Source organism: Oreochromis aureus, linkage group 19, assembly GCF_013358895.1.
Source record: "Oreochromis aureus strain Israel breed Guangdong linkage group 19, ZZ_aureus, whole genome shotgun sequence".
Lineage (NCBI taxonomy): Eukaryota > Metazoa > Chordata > Actinopteri > Cichliformes > Cichlidae > Oreochromis > Oreochromis aureus.
Genome location: NC_052960.1, coordinates 23,877,689 through 23,895,896, shown reverse-complemented (window position 1 = coordinate 23,895,896; position 18,208 = coordinate 23,877,689). Strand labels below are relative to the sequence as shown.

The following is an 18,208-nucleotide window of genomic DNA, read 5'->3' as shown; positions in this document are numbered from 1 at the left end:
CCACAGACACAACCACAGAGAGAAACACAGACACAACCACAGACAGAAACACAGACACAACCACAGACACAACCACAGACACAACCACAGACAGAAACACAGACACAACCACAGACAATGGAAAGTATTCCAGTTGTAACGTCCCAACCAAAACCTGAGCCGTTTGTACTAGATGATCCTGTACACAAAGCTTACATTAAAATAGTCCTTCATAAATTATTTAACCGCATAGCTAAAAAATTAAAGATGAAGTGCACTTGTGTAGGCACACAGAAGATCCACACCTGGCTTTTGGAAGAAGTATGGGGCGAACTCAGGGATAAAAACTTACTATAACTCCACAAAACCTAAAAATCTGGAAAAGTACATTCTTAAAGACTTGCGCAATTTATTTGGGAGTGTCGAAACTGTTCAGGTTGCTCTGGAGTTACAGAAATCCATAGCTGTAAAAATCATTACACAATGCTTGACTGAACATCTGTCAGACACAAAAAAGAAGCCAAATGCCATTGTTAGGTTTTTCACTGCGTTGACCAAAGCCATCACCAAGCCATTTAGACGCACAACTTGAAGTGGTGGTTTTAACATCAACTTAGTATTCATCTTGAAGGAAAAACAGTCATCTTTTTCCTTGCAGATGAATACCGAAATACATAACATCAAAAATGTCGTAGCAAGAGAGAAATTTGATTATAACTGGATTCAAATCCCCCAACCGGTCTCGGCAGATGGCCGCCCGCCTGAGCCTGGTTCTGCCGCAGGTTTCCTCCCATTAAAGGGGGGTTTTTCCTGCCCACTGTTGCCAAGTGCTTGCTCATAGGGGATCATAAGATTGTTGGGGTTTTCTCTCTTGCATTGTAGGGTCTTTATAATATAAAGCACTTTCAATCAGCTTTTGTTATTGGGCCCTATTTAAATCAAATTGATGAGCAATTTGAGAAAATTTTCCAAATCAATAAAACAAATTCTAAATTTTAACTTGTATTTCTGTCTCTTTTTATTTTCTGACTGTCATTGGATTGTCTTTTAAATGAACATCTACTGTGATTTTTAAATTAAAATGCATTGGTCCTTGTATATAATAAAAATATTGTTTCTTACAAATAAATACTGTTAAATGAATAACTGCTCACTATCAGTTTTCAGGAAATGAATAATGTTGATCATTTTTCTATTAATGGAAAAATGGAAAACTTCTGCTGACATATGAGCTGTTTATTTAAAAAAGGACAAAGCCTTATATGCCATACATACTATATAAACAACATATATAAACAGATTTTCCAATATAATATTTACCTTTGAGTTGTTGGTGCTTTGTAAATGGAAATCTCCAGAGACGAGAAGATGGAGCAGGTTTGCAGTCCTGGTTCAGTCTGCTCCTGCATTGTGGTCACCAACATACAGCAATGTTAAAGCTGCTGCCAGAGTACTGAAAAACAAATATTAATGCTGCAGTAATTAGAATCAAACTTATAGCAAAGGAGACCCCTTGAATATAAATGATGATAATTAAAGAAAGAATCTTTGGGAAACAAAAATTCGAGGACAAATTTTTATTTTATCCACTAACATGGAGGAGGCGGGGTTCATGACTTACACTGCAGATCTATTTTGTTTGAGGGGAAAGCTGTCCGCGGCGGATCTGTCTGTCTCCGTGTCTTGTGGGCCGGGTCATGACATTTCAGGGGTGGGTCTCCTTCAAGAAGCACGCAGCTGGATTTGTGTGTGTAGCATCCCGGAGGCTGGTGGTTCCCAATAACTATAAGCACGTGTGTCTGTTCAGTCAGTCTGCAGCTAACATGGCAGAGGAGGCGAAGAAGCTAGCTGCTTACGCCGCCGTGGATAACCACATTCAGGTACAGCAGGCTCTGTTACCGTTCACTCTCTGCTAGTTTGTCGCTTACTATAAACAGGATTTGAAACAGTAGTATATAGTCTTATCTGCGTGTTTAGCAAAGTTGGCTAAATATACAGCTACAAACCAGCTTAGTGATTTGTTACCGTTATCTAACTTGCACGGTTTGGAAGCGAATTAGCTGTGATAGCTAGCTAACTTTGCTTAGCATTAAGCAGTGCATGTTACAACATACAGTAAGTCGCTAGCTAAGCGGTAGCTGTATTTGACAGAGCCGTACACTGCTGATTTAACACGGCATAAGTCTCAGAACTGTAAAGGCTACGTGACTGCCCCATGTGTACATTTCTACATGAACTAACCGCATCATGACCGCTCACCAAATGTCACATTAAAGTCTCGACGGTATCCATTTGGGCCAAACTAATGATGATATGGGGGGTTCCATATTAACCTTTTACTGTTGTGCATTTACACTCCTGCACCTCCCCTCGCCTCTGTGTTCAGGGTTTAGAAAATCAATCTCATGAAGCAAAACGCTGTTGAGCAATATAGAGCAAACAAGTCTGCTTAAGAAGTGAGCTGTCTGCACGTTGGGTTGAATAAAAGACTTGAACAGAAGAGCCAAAACCAGCAGGTCTGAAGCACATGCACGTGTCCAGGCTGTTCTAGTGGGAGAGGCTTAGATGAGACAGGAGAGAGCTTTCTACCTGCTGAAACCTAAAATCTTGGTATCTTGTGTTTTAGTCATTTTTAGTATGCCAATACAGGAAATAAACACTCAGCATTCCTAACAAAGTAGATTCATGATATGATCATTATTATTATGACTGCAGTAAATTAAACTCTTACACATCTTTTGGTGTTGTTTGTTTTTCTCCTCACATGCTCAGGATATTTAGCCTCACTACATTTGTTTAACTTTATTTTTGTTTTTCTAGAATAATCAGGTTGTTGGTGTGGGCAGCGGGTCAACTATCGTCTACGCTGTGGATAGATTAGGTGAGGGAAACATAACCTTTGACTGTACGACACAAGATAATACACCATCTCTACAGGAAGATTTGAAGCTCTGCTCCAGTTGTGACACAGAGCAGAGTTTTTTTTCTGTCTTAACAACACAAGCAAATTCCTAAATGCAGCACCATTTGGGTCTTTATCAGAATTCATCAAATAAAGCACTAATGGCCCTTGTGTTTTATCCCTCCCTCTTCTAGCTGAGAGAGTGCGTCAGGAGAAACTCAATATTGTTTGTGTTCCCACCTCCTTCCAGGTTGGTTTGCATATTTCACAACAGTGTGGAGCAATATGACTTTGAAACATCATTTCCCCTTACTTAAAACTGTGTGTTTTTTCTTTCCTCTGCGCTTTTGTTCTGCTGTTTTTGGGGTTTTTTTTGTCCCACAGGCTCGTCAGCTGATTCTGCAGCATGGCCTCACTCTGTCAGATCTGGACAGGCACCCCGAGGTATGATGAGCTCATTGGAAATCAATCTGAAAGCCCTGATTTCCTGTCTATCTCTGCTTACTATCAATAAAAAAGGGGCAAAACCCAACCAAATAAATAAAACATGATTGGGAGAGCTGACTAAAGCATTTCCTACATTTAGGGAATGGTTCAGGAGTTTCTTTTGTATATACCGGTATCTGTGCTCAGTGGTCTGCTTGCATAAAAAATCGCCGCCTTTGCTTTTGCAGCTGGATGTGGCAATTGATGGAGCAGATGAAGTGGACGAAGACCTCACGCTGATAAAAGGTGGAGGGTGAGTACAGTACAGATGTCTGATTGCAAGCAGCGTCTTTCCTGATTTCTGTCATTCATCTTTTTCTTCTTCTTTCCCAGTGGCTGCCTGACTCAGGAGAAGATTGTAGCCGGCTGTGCTAAACATTTTGTTGTAATTGCCGATTACAGGTGTGTATCGGTGAACCTAAATGTCAGATGTTAGAGAAAGTGTGGTCATTCAGAGGTGTAGTGTTACGTATTGAAGTAGCAGAACACAGGTTTCCATGTGTGCACTGGAGTTGTTGCTTGTTTCCAAGCACATGTAAAGACTGTAATAGCAAAATGGTCAAACTTTAGCAATTCATATTTTATATATTTATGAGATGAACCAGAGTTCTCTACACATAACAGGCAACTTGGCAAAAGATGTATTTTAAATTCTTTCGCTGAATCTGTGATGATGTTTGTACCATCCAAGTGATAACCATTGAGCTTTTAAACGTGGCCTATCTTGCCTAAGAGTTAAGGCTGTTTTGAATGTTGTATGTTTCCATTTTCCCAGCAAAATATAAGGGAATGAAAGGGGGTAGCTCAGTAGTGTACTTTATTTTTACCAGGGTTGATCAAATTACTTTGTTACAACAGAAAAAATGAACCACACAGGACTTAACCTGTGCATGATTCCAAACATCCACCATATAAACCTGACCTGACCTTTAGGATGTACAGGACATAAAACATTATTAATATGAAGATCTTGACTATCTGGGTATAATTAAAGGTGCACACTTGGGCTTTTTAGGGTGATGGGGTCTGGCCACCCTGCCAGGCGGGTGAGTGATATGGAAACCCACGTTTGCAAATTTAACTTGAATGAGGAGATGTAAGACTTTCAAATTCTTACCCAAAAAATCTTGGGACAAGTTTAAATCCTGGTGACTTTGACCTCAGGAACCATGTAATTCTACTATTTATTAAAATATTGTAGAATTCAGACATCTGTTGAGGTGTTATTAATCGTTATGTTTTGGCAGACGGTTCAATATGATAGGAAAGTGTGTTTGTAGAGTTACCGTGTACGAGTGCTTGTAATTCCAAGACAGCACCAGTTTTACCACAGCAATCACAGCTTTGAACCAGTGATGGAAATGTGTCCTTTCATTCTAAGTAAACTGAGACTCGCTGCTGCCACATCAGCTATCACAGCCACATCCGGTACTAAATAAGACACTTTAAGTATTAAATATTTGTGTTTTCTTTTACTAAAATAAAAACGGGTTTTAGACTGATCTGTATCTATGTGAGGATCATTCGTCCAGATTTGATTCATTCCCTTTCTCTACAACTCCAGGAAGGACTCCATAGCTCTGGGCCAACAGTGGAAGAAAGGAGTTCCCATTGAGGTTATCCCCATGGCGCATGTTCCCATCTCCAGAACGATAGCAAAGCGTTTTGGAGGCGAGGCTCACTTAAGAATGGCTGTCAGCAAAGCAGTAAGTGGACTGACTCTAACATCTGTGACATCTCAGCTGCACCTCTTTGTTTCATTGCTCACAGCTTTGCTCTGGTTTTCCTCCTGGATTTTCATTCCGTGGATCTTAAACTTACCATTGAACTTTTAGCATTAATCAACAGTTAAGAATTTAACTTTAAATTTAGCCATAGGCTGTGTATAAAAGAGACATTTCAGTGGCAGCATATTGGTTAATAACCTTTGTTTGCTCTTGGTGACTTGTGCCTGTTGTTTGTCCCGACCAGACTTCCATAGGTGCTACACCGCAGTGACTGATCCCCATTTTCTACTTTTATTAGCAACATTTTAACCCTTCCCATAAAACGGAATCAAAAATGCTGCCGTTTATATCAGCCTGATGTTGCCTGTGTAGCTGGCCTGAGTGTAAAAGGTGATTTGAACCCACAAACAATAACCGTGACTTTACATTTTCTATATGTCATTTACTGGACTTGGTGAAGCGGGCAGCACATGGTTAAAAGGTTTTTGAGTAACTTTGAGGAAGACCTAGTGAAGACTGCTCACATGCTGCTGTGGACCAGATCATTGGCTGCAGTGCCTGTAGTGTCAATCCAGTGCAATTAACTAACTGCGTGGCCTTGTGAGTCGGCTTCATTAGAGGCTTGTGACAACTGTGTGAGACTGAGGAAAGTTTACACTGAAATCGGAGGGCAAAACCGCCTACACAGGCACTGTAACTGCCTCATTAACACTCTGCAGACTTTAATGATTTGCCTCCTACTCGGTTCTTTCAAATGAACAACATCCAGCGAGAGACGGGAGCCTCTGTTTATTATTCCAGCTCTTAATGTTTTCATTGCTCTTTTTTTTTTTCTCCTTTTTTTGTACTGTTGAGCCTGGAAACTGTTTTGAGTGCTAATGAGTGGGACAGTTTGTTTACTCACAGATCCTTGACTCAGACATGCTGTTATTTAATTAAAACTTCCTTTATAATCGTGCACGATCACTTAATAATTACATGTGGCAGACCACGCTCGAGCGTTTTGTAAACTGCTAAAGAGAATAATTATATTTCCAGCACCCGAGATAACACGCTTTGCGTGTGTTCCCTTGCTTTGCTGCTTCACCCCATGAAGGGCTCGTGGAGTGACTTGGTTATGTATTTGTGGCTTTCAGGGTCCCGTGGTCACTGATAATAGCAACTTCATCCTGGACTGGAAGTTTGAGCATGCTCAGAACTGGAAGGAAGTGAACACTGCAATCAAGATGATCCCAGGTGAGGAGCTTGGGACGTGTCTCATTCTTGCTGTAAGTATATTGGTCCATCCATCAGTGTTCAGAGTGCTCAGCCTGTCTCTGTGTGCTTACAGGTGTGGTAGAGACCGGGCTCTTCGTGGGGATGGCTGAAAGGGCCTACTTTGGCATGGAGGACGGAAGCGTGCAGGTTCGGGATCCTCCGGTCAACTGAGTTTTCCACAATTGGCACCATCTCACTGTGCTCCTCTTTCTGAATGACCTCACCGCTCCCACAAGTGCTGCACAGCCAGATTAGGAGTGCCTTGACATTAATAATAAAAAAAAAAAAAAAAAAAAAAAAAGAAGACATTTTTAAAGGAGCGAGAGGGGGGGAGAGAGAGAGGGGGAGAGAGAGAGAGAACACGAACTAGTTTCCCTGCTTTTGGAGGGATGGCAAGAACTACTAATGAATATCCAGATTTAAGCAGCAGGAAGCATAAAATGATCTAGTGCAGCTATGAAGTCTCTGGAACTGTGTTACAAAGATGCACAATATAAAGGTGGGGTGTAATGTAAGTTTCCTTGTTGAAGAAGCCTAACATGACAAAACAACACAAGCTGTTACCTAGTCCCTTTTAGTGACACTATATGGGTGTATTGTATCACTGTAAATACATCAATATTGTGACACTATGTTGATGTATTTCCATGACTGCAGGTTACAGATTACGGACTAGAGGCCACCCTTGTTGAGGTGTATAACGGGTATAAAATCTCTGCATTTCGAGTCCACTGTGTCACAACACTGTAAAGTTGCTTTAGCAGAGCTGTAGGTGTAAGTGTTCATTTCACTGGCTGGTAGGAAGCAGCTATCTGGTTTCCTGTCCTGAATGAAGACAGACTGGGAAATATATGTGGTTTCCTTTGAGGTTCCACAACTGTTCCTGTAAAGTTAGACTAATCATTGAACGTTAAAGTCCTCAGACTCACTGTTTGTCCAGGGAAAAAAAACAAAACTAATGCACGTACACATCTCCTTCCTCTGTGTCTGTTCTTTTTGTGCCTGTATGTCACCTGCATGACGGTTACTTATCCTTTACACGAGTCATCTGGTCACTGAATGCCTCGTCCCACTAACATAACTTGAAGTAGGTAATGATGGTGTACAGTCATGCTATTTAACTTTGGCGTGCTGTAGATTATGTAAATTTCACTAGGACCATGAGTACCTTTTGTGTCTTGTAATACCAAAGTAAGTGTTCTTTATGATTCAAGTAGCAAAAGTTTATTACATTTTCACAGTTGAATGCCTTTAAAATATATTCTTTTAAGACAGAAGTGTTGTCAGTGTTGGTGAAACTGTACATCTTCATAGTTCAGTTTATAGCATGGAGTCTGTCCCTTGAAGAAATGATCCCTTATGTCATTTTGTGGCCAAGTTACTGTCTCTGCCTGCATCAGCCATCACATGTTGTTCTTATGGTTTTCAAATTCAGCTGTTTCTTCGACTTTAGACTCACTATTCCTTACACTGTGGTTTCATTTTTGTGAATGTGTTTTTGTTTTAATGTATAAAACTGAGAGACTCTGGAGATGGGCAGAGCTGTGAAATTCAAGATCAAGTCATGCAAATGCAGTTAGTTGGCAAATATGTTTAAAAGCCACTGTGAAGTGCCCACACTCGGATCCTATTCTAATGTTATTCCAGTCTTATAAATCAAATTCAAGTGGCCTGGAGATGAAAGGTTAAGCAATCTGGGAATGTGTTTGGAATATTTTTGCACCAGCATATTATTTTTTTTCCCCCCATTCTTTTCTTTACCAGTTGACTGTGATTATTATTTTTGCTGCAAAGGTTCTAATTTCTTTGTCAACCAATACAGGACCAAAATTATAACCCAATGTCTTGTTTTATTTTTTTGTGATTTTAGTGTGAGCATAGTTGTTGCCACTTATTTCCCTTTATTTAAAGCTATTAACCAATAAGTGTGATTTCTGAACATGAATTGACTTTGGCCTTGTCAGTCACTGTACAACAGGTATACAAGGAACAAAATTTCATTACAGTTGGTTAAACATGATGAAATATAATAACCATGTTAAAATATGTTAAAATTGCATAGCGGCAGAAATCCTATAACATGCAAGGGTAGGGACAACAGAGCATGAAAGAGGGATGAGGATGCAGTGATGTCTGTGCCTCGAAACAAGCAGCGCTTGGGTGCAATGTCTTAAATGGAGGGAAGACGAGCCTCAGTGATTTTCTTCCACCATCCTCGCCTCTCTTCAGTCTTGGGTGGCCCACAGACTTCATAGTGTGGTTGGTGGTCATGTGTCAGTCATCAGCGTGAACAGCACAGGGCTCAGGGTGGTGTTCTCCAGGTGTGCACGGCTTCAGTAAAGAGCAGAGGAGATTGTGTAGGCAAACTGGAATGAATATAACAACGAGATGTGCTCGAATTTGTGCAGCGTGCAGGAAAGTACCACCATCCTATTTGACCACAGGGAGGCGCTAGAAATTCAACCTGCTTAGTGTGCTTAAGGTAGTTTAATGCCAGCACAACAAAATGTTCTATATACAGACTATGAGCTAATACCCTTATGTACAATAAATAGCTAAACGCGTCTTTTGTATATTGAGCAACTGTAAATGCTTTGACATGTTTACAATAACTTCTTTAATATATATATTTATAACACATAAAACAAAAAAATATATGTTCTGTAATGTCATGGAAAGCTTTGAGCTTTTCTCCTGTGACTGAGTTATAGACGTTATGTCATTGTTATCTCTGTTTAAACGAAACTGAGAGCGATAACTCGTGACCGGGACCAGGAACTGCACCGATCTTGTACACTGAAGCCACGTTGATGCTTTCATGTTGGCTATCTTGACAACAATTCATGAATGACAGCCTAAATATCCAATCTAGTTGTTCCATTCAATCACCCAGGACGCAAACTGACCAATAACGTCCCTGCCTGTCAGACTAACCTCTCTTATTGGTCAGACTACGTCAACTCGGACCAATCACAGACCCGCTATGGAATTCGCCATCGAGGACATTTTTGCGTCACCTTTTGCTCTGGTCGTCGGGCAGCCGTCAATGCGCTTGCGTGGCTGTGACAGACAGCGGATTAGCCAATGCAGTACACTGTTTGGGAGGCTGGGACTTCCTGAGCCCACCTCTTTGAGTGACAGATGGGTGGTGCAATGGTATTCTGCTTAGTGTGCGAGTCTAGATGGTTGACAGCAAATTATCCAACGAGAGGCGGATTCATGAATTTTTAACAAACTCAGGGATTTCACTAACCAATCCTAGTGTAGAAACAAGGCGGGATTTAGCGTTACCAAGGCAAGTCGAGTCCAGTATAAAGGCAATAACATGGTTTCCCAGTGGCTGTTTATGTTTACTTAAAGAACATCTCCGAAAAGGGCGTTTTAGAAGACACAGCTTAGTTTTCTGTTTTAACTACAGTTTTTTGGACCTTAAGTTTTTTTATGTTAAGATTTACAAGGCCAGTGGCATGTAAATCTAATCACTAATGTGCCAGTCTTACAAATGGAAAGGGGGCTTCACTTTGGAAACGTGAGCATTTCCCTGGTGCTCCTCTTGTTGCTGAAAGCGCTCATCGGATTCGGGACTTCGCAAGCTCAGGGCTCCGCCATCGGGAGGGTGCCGCAGTCCACAACCGGGGGTTCAGGTTCGACCGCGGCGGAAGATGGTGCAGGAGTCATGAAGCGTGGCTTGGAGAACGTAGGCACCTCGGTCATTGGAGCAGACGTTACCGTGGAGGACGACGACAATGGGTCAGCGGCGGAGGCAGACGAATCACATGGAGAAAGTAACGGAAGCGTCAGACAGACGAGGTAATTATAAAAAGAGTTAGGCACCAACTGACAGTAAGTAACTACACATTCATTATCTCACAGCGTTTCTCTAGCGCCTACAAAATAAGGACGACCCCTAAAATAACAAACACACAAACTAGTAACGCCTCCCTCCCCCAGTTTATTTGTAAAGTCAGTTTAAACTTTTTACTTTTTTTGTCAAGCGATACTTTTTCATTAGTATTTCTCCGCCGAAGCGGCGCATTCAGAAGTTACTGGGGAACTGTTTGTTTGTGTCCACTTTGCTCATAAACCTGTTTTTACTGCGTGCTATAACAGGCAGCCTTACAAACGGTGCCAAGAAAATAATGCGACAGAAAGGTTAAGTGCAGTGTCATAGCACAGAACAGGAAAATGAAGTGTTTGTGAGCGAGTTTGGTATGGTGTCCGATAATGGACGCACACCGTAGCAGATGCGCTTATGCCCAGCTAACTACAGCTAGCTCTGTGTTCATGTTTTTATCTGGTGTCGGCAGTTTTTGGTAAGTTGCTAACATTTGGGTTACATGTCAGGGCAAAACGCGCTCGAGATAACTGACAGGAAAGTTTGGTGTACGACGAATAGCTTCTTCATGCAGGCTATGGAGAAAGTGGCTTTTCTATAATCTGTTGTTATTTCCAACCGCGAAAGAGGAACACGTTATGAGCTGAAGTGCCATGGTTGCTTTTGGGGGTTCGCTGGAACTTTTGATTATCTCTGAGGAGAAATACAGGCAACTATGAGCACATGCTGTCCTAAGCTCGGTTGAGTTTATCCGAAAAGAGATCTGAAAGCGTCCCCAAGTTACATTGAATGGAATTTATGTTCCAAGTGAAATGCAGCTGCTGCTTTCTTTGCAGATTTAAAATGCAAGATTCGTTTATTATAAAACGATAGAGCAGGAGAACAGTGGTAACTGGTAACCTCCCCTCCTGTCTGTAGATAATCTGCTTCACATTTTCATGCACCAGTCTGTTTATTATGCTCTTAACAGTTGAGTTGGACACTTTGCATAAAGCGTTTGTGTTGATCTTAGCGGTTTAAAGCTGTAGCAAAGTGGCCCCGGAGAAGAGGCATGTAAAAGTATGCAAAATGACAAGCTGTTGTTTGTTTGACAGAATAGGAGTTCAGGTTTGCTACACCTTGCTGCTGCTGCTGCTGCTGCTGGGTGGGTGGGTGGGTGGGGGTTTCAGACACACCTGAGACCATGCTGCATGTCATTGCTTTAACCTCAGACATGAAATACAACCCTAACGTGTTTAGCGCAGTTGCATTTTCACATAACACCTTGAAAAGGCATGCGGCACTGCTGAGAAAGTCCCCTGGAAGCCGCCAGTGAAAAGTTTACAGTCTGACACAGACCACATGTTTACCCAGTCCTGTTAGATTACTGCTGCTGCTGCTGCTTCCCAAAGTGAGATGCAGTTCACACTGCATCTCGCAGTGGGGAGGGCATTGATTTTGTCTTCCTTGGTAAACAGTAGGTTTGACGCCCACCTTAGATGTTTGGCGCAGTGTGTTCCTTTTCTGTTCTTTCATCTTATTTTTACCTTTACAAGTCCATTACACCCACTTTTTGAGTGTAATATAGCTCCTTGAATCAGGATTATATCAGCACGCTTTCTTGCTTTAGGTATCCAAGGTCCTGAGGTCCTGTAATAAATTATTCCCTATGTATTATTCTGAATACGCTGTCTGTTTTCCTGAGGGAGTCATAACATCGAAAACCTTGTTAAGGTCGAACCTTTTGAAGATGCGCGGTGTCGTTTCATCACCTTAATGTTCGAGCTTGCTGCCATTGTATCTACTTGACGGCTGAAACGCAGCGTGCCGCCAATTTTCTGCCAACCTTTTTTACACCTCAGGCTCACTTTAAAGTTTTCTGACAAGACCCGAAGCGCTGCGTGTTAGCCCTGGGTGTTCGATGTGCTATATAAACAATGCTCTTTCACAGCAGGGAGCTACTCGGCATGCTGTGTAGTCTGTCCCACCATACTCAAGTCAAGAGGTGTAGTTACTTGGGTGGGAAAAATGAAGGATTTCACAAAATCTTTCGGCATACTGCCGCACTCTTTTTACACCCTGCGCAAAGCCACAGTTTTACCAGGGTAAACTCTTGGCATGAGGGCAACACAAAGGCTCCTGCCTGGCATCTGCCGTACAATATCAAGACGAACGTAATTAACAGGTAGAAGCAGAATATTCCCCTGCCAGTCACCTCAGCTGCTGCAGGAAAACTCCTGAGCGTTCACCCTGGTGCTGGTCACACCCTTCCACTGCTCGCTTTCTCCCTGCCGTGTCACACTCTCTACTTGCTTTCTGTTTGCTCTCTTACATATTTACAGGCTTTTTCGCCACAAACTACCGGCTTTTTTCTTTTCTTTTTTTTGTCACCTTATATAAATAAGTCTTTTGGGCAGTATGTTTAGAAGTTGTGGACTAATGGTCCCTCGACTTTAATAGTTGTTGTTTGTAAGGTTTTGTTTTTCCGGGGTCACAGCGCAGCAAGCCCGATCACACTGGTCTCTCGTTTGCATTTGTTCTCTTTGTCTCTCACCCTTGAATTTAAGTCTGCCCCTGCTTCTTCTCTGACACCCTCCCCTTATCCTGACACTCACATGCTGTTTTTTAATGTCATCCCTTGAGTATATACACTGCCGAGTGCTCCATTTCCATCTGTCCGCCTACAGAGTTGTTGCTGAACTTTAGAAATGTCACAAGAAACAAAAAAGAGTGATTTTTAGGTAGGTTTCTCTTGTAAAGGGGCTAATTTAACTAAAAAATAAACAAATAACAGTCGCCTTAAATGTCAGAAAACACATTTCCAGGAAGCGTGGAAATTGCCTGTTTTTAAAGGAAGTTGTTTGAAATGTGTTGTTTATATTTATAATAGAGATTTATCCATCCAGTGTAGTGACAGTGAACTGATATTTGGTTAAAAGGAATGTGAAACAGTGAAGTTGAACATCTCTCACCGTTAATTAGGTCAGCTTTTTGAAAACATTCTGCGACCTTTTGAGACTTTTATCTGCTTGACTTTACCTTTCCAAGTCAAACAGACCAGGTCCTGTGGCAATAAGTGGCACCCTGTACTGCTCTGGATGTAACCACTCTTTCTACTTTTCAAGCATCCCAGTAACTTTAGTGCTTTGTTAAAAACATCATAACTCTCACATCTGGATCCCATTTTATATAAAGTATAATAGACCTCAAGTAAAGCCCTGCTTTTCTTTTTGTTGTTGTTGTTGTTTTCTTCTTTCTTCTTCTTCTGATTGAGATTTTGGAGTCGAGCACTTCAAAGACAAACTCTTGAAAACCAGTCAGCGCTCAGATGTCAGCGTTTTTCAATTTCTGTCATTTATAAAAGCCCCTCCTTCCACTTCTCTCTCCTGTAATCTATAAATATTGTAGATGTTTGCTTTGATCCGGCATTCAGCGTACGATGAGCCTGCTGTTGTGTCGGCTGTCGCTTCACCTTTAACGCTTTCATCCTCGTGCTGTAAACGTCGCCCTGGAGACGTGGTGTTTACGTCTGTCTCGGCGCCCGTATATGTGTACATATAGGATTTAACCCTTTAGTGTGTGTAATGTGCGAACGGTGTGTGTGTTTGCCCTGCCAAGTTTAAAGCCTCTGCCAGCAAGTGCTCCACGGGGCCCTTCAGCACCTTCGGGAGCACTTGGAGGTGAGAGGACAGCAGCTTTGTTTGAACGTGCTCCCCCGACTGCCCCCACCCCACCCACCCTCAGGGCCCCGTAGCTGCAACAGCTCTTCTGGGCCGCCGTGCTCGCAGGCTGGCTCCCACCAGCCTACTGCTTAGCAACAGCCAATCGGCCAAGCTGGGCGACTTGGCGGCCAATTGCGTCGTAGACGGGCTGGTGCTCAGAATTTGAGTTGACTGCACGGGTCTGGCTATAGTTAGGTAAAGGATGAAGTGAAGAGTTTTTATTTTTTTAATTTTCCTCACATTGTATCTTTAGTCTGCTCTGTGTAACCAGGGAGCTGCTGAGTGCGTTTTAATAATAGACACTACTGTCCCCAAAAATAACAGGTCGCGATGAAGCTGATTGAACTCCATCACTGGAGAAGCTCGTAATTGATCGCGCAATACTGGCTTCTTTAAACTCAGCACTTGTTTTGCTGCAGAGGTCTGAATATATAACTCCACTTACCAAGCTCACAGTGGCTTTAAACGAGCTTATATAAGATCTTTTTACCTGTTTTATCCTCATTGTCTGTTCCTTATGTAACTATGTTTTGTTTTTTAAGTGCTGTCTGGTGCTTTTTAATGCTGACCTTTAGAGTCTTTGTTTCTGACCTCCTGACTCTCTCTGCACTCGATGAACACAGTCCGAGATCATAGAAGATGCTCACATGTACAGAGGTAGAAACTGTAAACACTCTTTTTAAAGTGTGACTGCTTAACAGCAGTGTTGTTCGAATCCGATTATCAGAATGAGTGAATTTATTAGGTCAGTGGCTATTTCGGTAAGTCGGCAGGACCCCCGTCTAGCAGCACTGCAGTATGGGTGGGGCAGAGGCAAAAAAAAAGGTGCGATACTCTGAGAGAACGGGAGCGAGAAAAGGAGGGAGGGGAGGATGAAAACTCCAGAGTTGGCTGGTAGTTAGCAGGACCACGCTGTCTTGTTTTCACTCTCAACAGCTCCTCACTGCTTAGCAACAACGAATCACATCCGCGGATCGGAGCTGCGCCCCAGCCAATCGGGTGGCAGGAGCGTGGCGCCATAGAGTTTATATTTTACCACGTGTGAGGCTGGAGAGAAGAGCGCACTTGTGCAGGAGAGAAAGGAAAAGAGAGGGAGAGAGATAGTGACACTTTTAAATGGTGTGTGTGTTTTTATGCTTGTACTAGAAGTTGTTTTTTTTCTGTTAAACCACACCCTTTGCTCTCTGTGCTGCACTCGCCATGCATGTATGGCCAACTATTCGCCACAGCTCTTCCACTTGAGGCCACTAAAGGCTTTCTCCTGCTGGGACGAAGACATACAAACATGATCACTTGTTTATTTAGCAGGTCCAGGGGACAGTTATGTAAACCTTCAGATCACATTAATCTGTGATTAAGCTCTGGTGTTATGTGACCTTTCATGAAAGATGTCACCTTTGGGTAAGTGGCATTTTGATGTCATGACAAGCACATTTGCGACACCCTAAAGATGGACTTTGCTGTCTCTTTTAAAGCGGGCAGCTCCGCTTGCGTTGCCGTTGTAATCAACAATGTCATATTTAGAGCTTTTCTGTGGCGTTGCCCGTCAGACAGTGCACTGTTTAAAGGAATGCACATGACCCATTTTTTTTCCTTTCCTCCTGCTGGTGCAGCTGTGGTGGTATTGGGTGCGGCCGGCTCAGAGCCGCATCCATAACTTTCTCACCACGTGCTCCCCATGCTCTCATATTTTTTTTTTTTATTTTTTTTTTTTGCTCTGCCTCTCAGTGGCTGTGGAGTTCTGCTGCTGCGCTGCTGCCGCTCAGCCGAACTCCACAGCCCGGGCTGCTTTGCTGTTGCATGGTTACAAGCATCCGTGCCCCACCATTGGCTCGAAGTCCGCAGAGCTCGCCACCCATTGGCTAAACGAGCAGGGAAAAACAGAGCTTCCATTGGCTGCTGGGACACGCCAGGCTTGCTGGGATTGGCCCGGTTCGGCGGCTCCTCGCATCCTTGGAGACTCAGCCTGTGTAAACATCCTGGTTGTTTCCTTCAATGGGAGTGTGTTTACCAGCAGCTCAGCTTTGCCGGTGTGAGCAGACTGAGGCCGAGCGTCTCTGAGGAGTAGAGTCTGGTGAGAGCGAGGCTAATTGGCTCCCTGCTCCGCCATACGCTCTGTGATTGAAGAAGCAGTCGGGACTATTATGACACTTTTGACAGCATTACAGGCGAGGACGCTAACAACCCTCAGTGTGTTGGCAGCCTCACTGCACTCTCTTTCCCTTTTTTCTCCTTTTTTTAAAAATTTTATTTTGTTCAGTCTCCATTCAAACATCATCTTCAGTGTCTCCACCGCCTGCGTCTGTCACAGCTGGCAGCAGCAGCCCCACAGGCTACATGTTATCCCTTTGGTGATGAGCAGTGCTGCAGCGTCTCAGGGCTCAGACGTGGAAAATAAATTGCCTCCAGCTCTAAATGATACAGTAGGGCTATTTGTTTTGTGTCACAGTTTTTGGTTAACTGCTATTTTCATAGCTGCTCCCTCCCCCACAGCTTGTTTTCTCCATCTCTATCCTGGTACCTAAGTTGTAAAATTAAGTGCCTCCCCCAGCCCGCACCCTCAAACCTACTCATTCTTATCCTTTATCTGGAGTACAAAGAGTCCACAAAAGCCTTTGATCTCCCTCACCGAGTGAAATTCTTATATCTCCTGATTACTCTTCTTCCATCTCTGAAGTTGAACTTGAGCGACTTCTTCATCACTTTCTACATTCACAGCATGACTCCACTGTGGTGGTGGTGGTGGTGGTGGGGGCGGGTCTGGTCGAGCGAAGGCCGTCGAAAGCTTCCGCCCTCTCAGAGAGTCGACTGCTTAGCAACAACCAATCAGCCAAATATTTTTGGCAGGGTCTCGCAGCCAATTGAGAGAGTGAGAGCGGGCTTTAGCACTCTGTTTTTATTGGTGGCTTGGAGGATTTAAAAAAAAAAAAAAAAAAAAAAAAAAAAGAAAGGGGGAAAAAAACCCAATGTTTTTCTCAGTACTCTACTCTTGAGCGCAAGTGGCGAAGCTGATAATGCTCGGAGCAGATTTGGAGGAGATAATCTTGGCTTCGATAGGCCCGAAAGACACATGGCCCATTACTGTTAAGCGATCTTATTTGCATTTTTATGCAGACTTGCAGTCTTGCTGTTCCACGGCAGCGCGTGCAGCTCCCCGTGAATGTGTCAGCGACTGCGGCGTAACAGAAGAGAAACCTTCCTAAAATTGATTTGCACTCTCAGAAACAATCAATTTGTTAGTTGTCCAAAAGCTTTAACATCCTCCAACATGCTCCTTCCCCTTCCTGACTGAAGACTGTTCGATAGCAGAAACCAATAAGGCATTATGGCCAATCATTAGCAGTCTAAGTGATGGATGCAGTGGATGATGCTATTATTAAATGTACTCAAACTAGTTGATAGCTGTCACTGTGCATGTAAATGAACCAAACTGGATGTGACAGCGCAACGTGGGAAAGTGAACACATGTAATATTGTATTCACTAGTTTCCCTCAGCAACTTCTGTCTAGTTGCCCTTGAGGGAGATGGTTGAAATCCCAGTGTGCTCCGGTGGCCAACAGAGGGAAGCTGCCTGGGTCCCAGCTGTGTGGATGTGAGAGCAGTGGGTTCTCAGAAACTGCATGTGTGCACAGCAGACCCTCGCCAGTTAAATAAAGCTAAATGCCCTGTTGACAGCAGCTCCTCGAGACAGATACAGATCAATAGCTGGGATGTAGCCCCCACCGGAGCTCTGGACATGATTGACAAGCAATGCGGCAGAAGACCTAAGAACTGGGTGGAGGGGTGGGGCGGGATGTCTCAATAATGTTTCAGTCAGGCTGTTACTAGCAAAATAAAGAGAGGAAAAGAAAACAGAATTGTTATTAAATATTGCTGCATTTGCACATAAATGGGGAATAAAAGTAATTTTATTATTATTTTTCTTACCTTAGATAAACTAATTTGGTATAGCTATAGAGCTGGGGTAGGATTATAATATTATCATAACAATAATTTATAAAATCTTCTCTCCTGTTGGTGAAAGACTTTAGCCCCTTTGACATACTTGATAGATATGATAAACCATAAAACAGACATCACTGTCAACTGAAAATTCATGGTTTCACACAGTCACAGTGTGTGTGATACATATGGTGATCATCCTCTGTAGTTAGTATGCCCCCCCACCCCACAAAAACTAAAACAAAGGAGTTTGTCATGGCACAGATGTGCTGTTAGCTGCTGTTGAAGGTCACCTTGATTCCTAAACAAGTGCAGACTAGAAAAGAGAAGACACCCCTTCACAGTTTGCCCTTTAGTGTCTTGTCTGTGAAGGGTTAG

At 42.9% G+C, this 18,208-nt stretch overlaps 2 protein-coding genes across 3 annotated transcripts in view; both read left to right on the top strand.

Moving 5' to 3' along the window:
• Window positions 1-1,623: 1,623 nt before the first annotated feature.
• rpia (ribose 5-phosphate isomerase A (ribose 5-phosphate epimerase)) lies at window positions 1,624-8,187 on the top strand. The gene is made up of 9 exons (XM_031742066.2): window positions 1,624-1,859; window positions 2,800-2,860; window positions 3,076-3,131; window positions 3,266-3,325; window positions 3,556-3,620; window positions 3,701-3,769; window positions 4,932-5,073; window positions 6,231-6,330; window positions 6,425-8,187. The coding sequence occupies exons 1-9, from the start codon at window positions 1,677-1,679 to the stop codon at window positions 6,520-6,522; spliced, it is 834 nt and encodes a 277-aa protein (XP_031597926.2). The 5' UTR covers window positions 1,624-1,676; the 3' UTR covers window positions 6,523-8,187.
• Window positions 8,188-9,472: 1,285 nt separating this feature from the next.
• eif2ak3 (eukaryotic translation initiation factor 2-alpha kinase 3) overlaps window positions 9,473-18,208 on the top strand; it is a 28,416-nt gene continuing 19,680 nt past the window's right edge. The window contains exon 1 of one of the 2 annotated variants that reach the window (XM_031742057.2): window positions 9,473-10,161. In XM_031742057.2, the coding sequence (XP_031597917.1) occupies window positions 9,854-10,161 (308 nt within the window). In that variant the 5' untranslated portion in view covers window positions 9,473-9,853. Of the gene's footprint in view, window positions 10,162-10,515; window positions 10,665-18,208 lie in introns of those variants that run through there. The other variant, XM_039603210.1, reaches the window with a different exon arrangement.

Excerpts from the sequence above, each read along its gene's own strand:
- rpia (XM_031742066.2), top strand. The coding sequence starts at position 1,677 with ATGACATTTCAGGGGTGGGTCTCCTTCAAGAAGCACGCAGCTGGATTT. Across the intron at positions 2,861-3,075 it reads CTACGCTGTGGATAGATTAG|CTGAGAGAGTGCGTCAGGAG; the intron begins GTGAGGGAAACA and ends TCCCTCTTCTAG. Across the intron at positions 3,326-3,555 it reads ATCTGGACAGGCACCCCGAG|CTGGATGTGGCAATTGATGG; the intron begins GTATGATGAGCT and ends TTGCTTTTGCAG.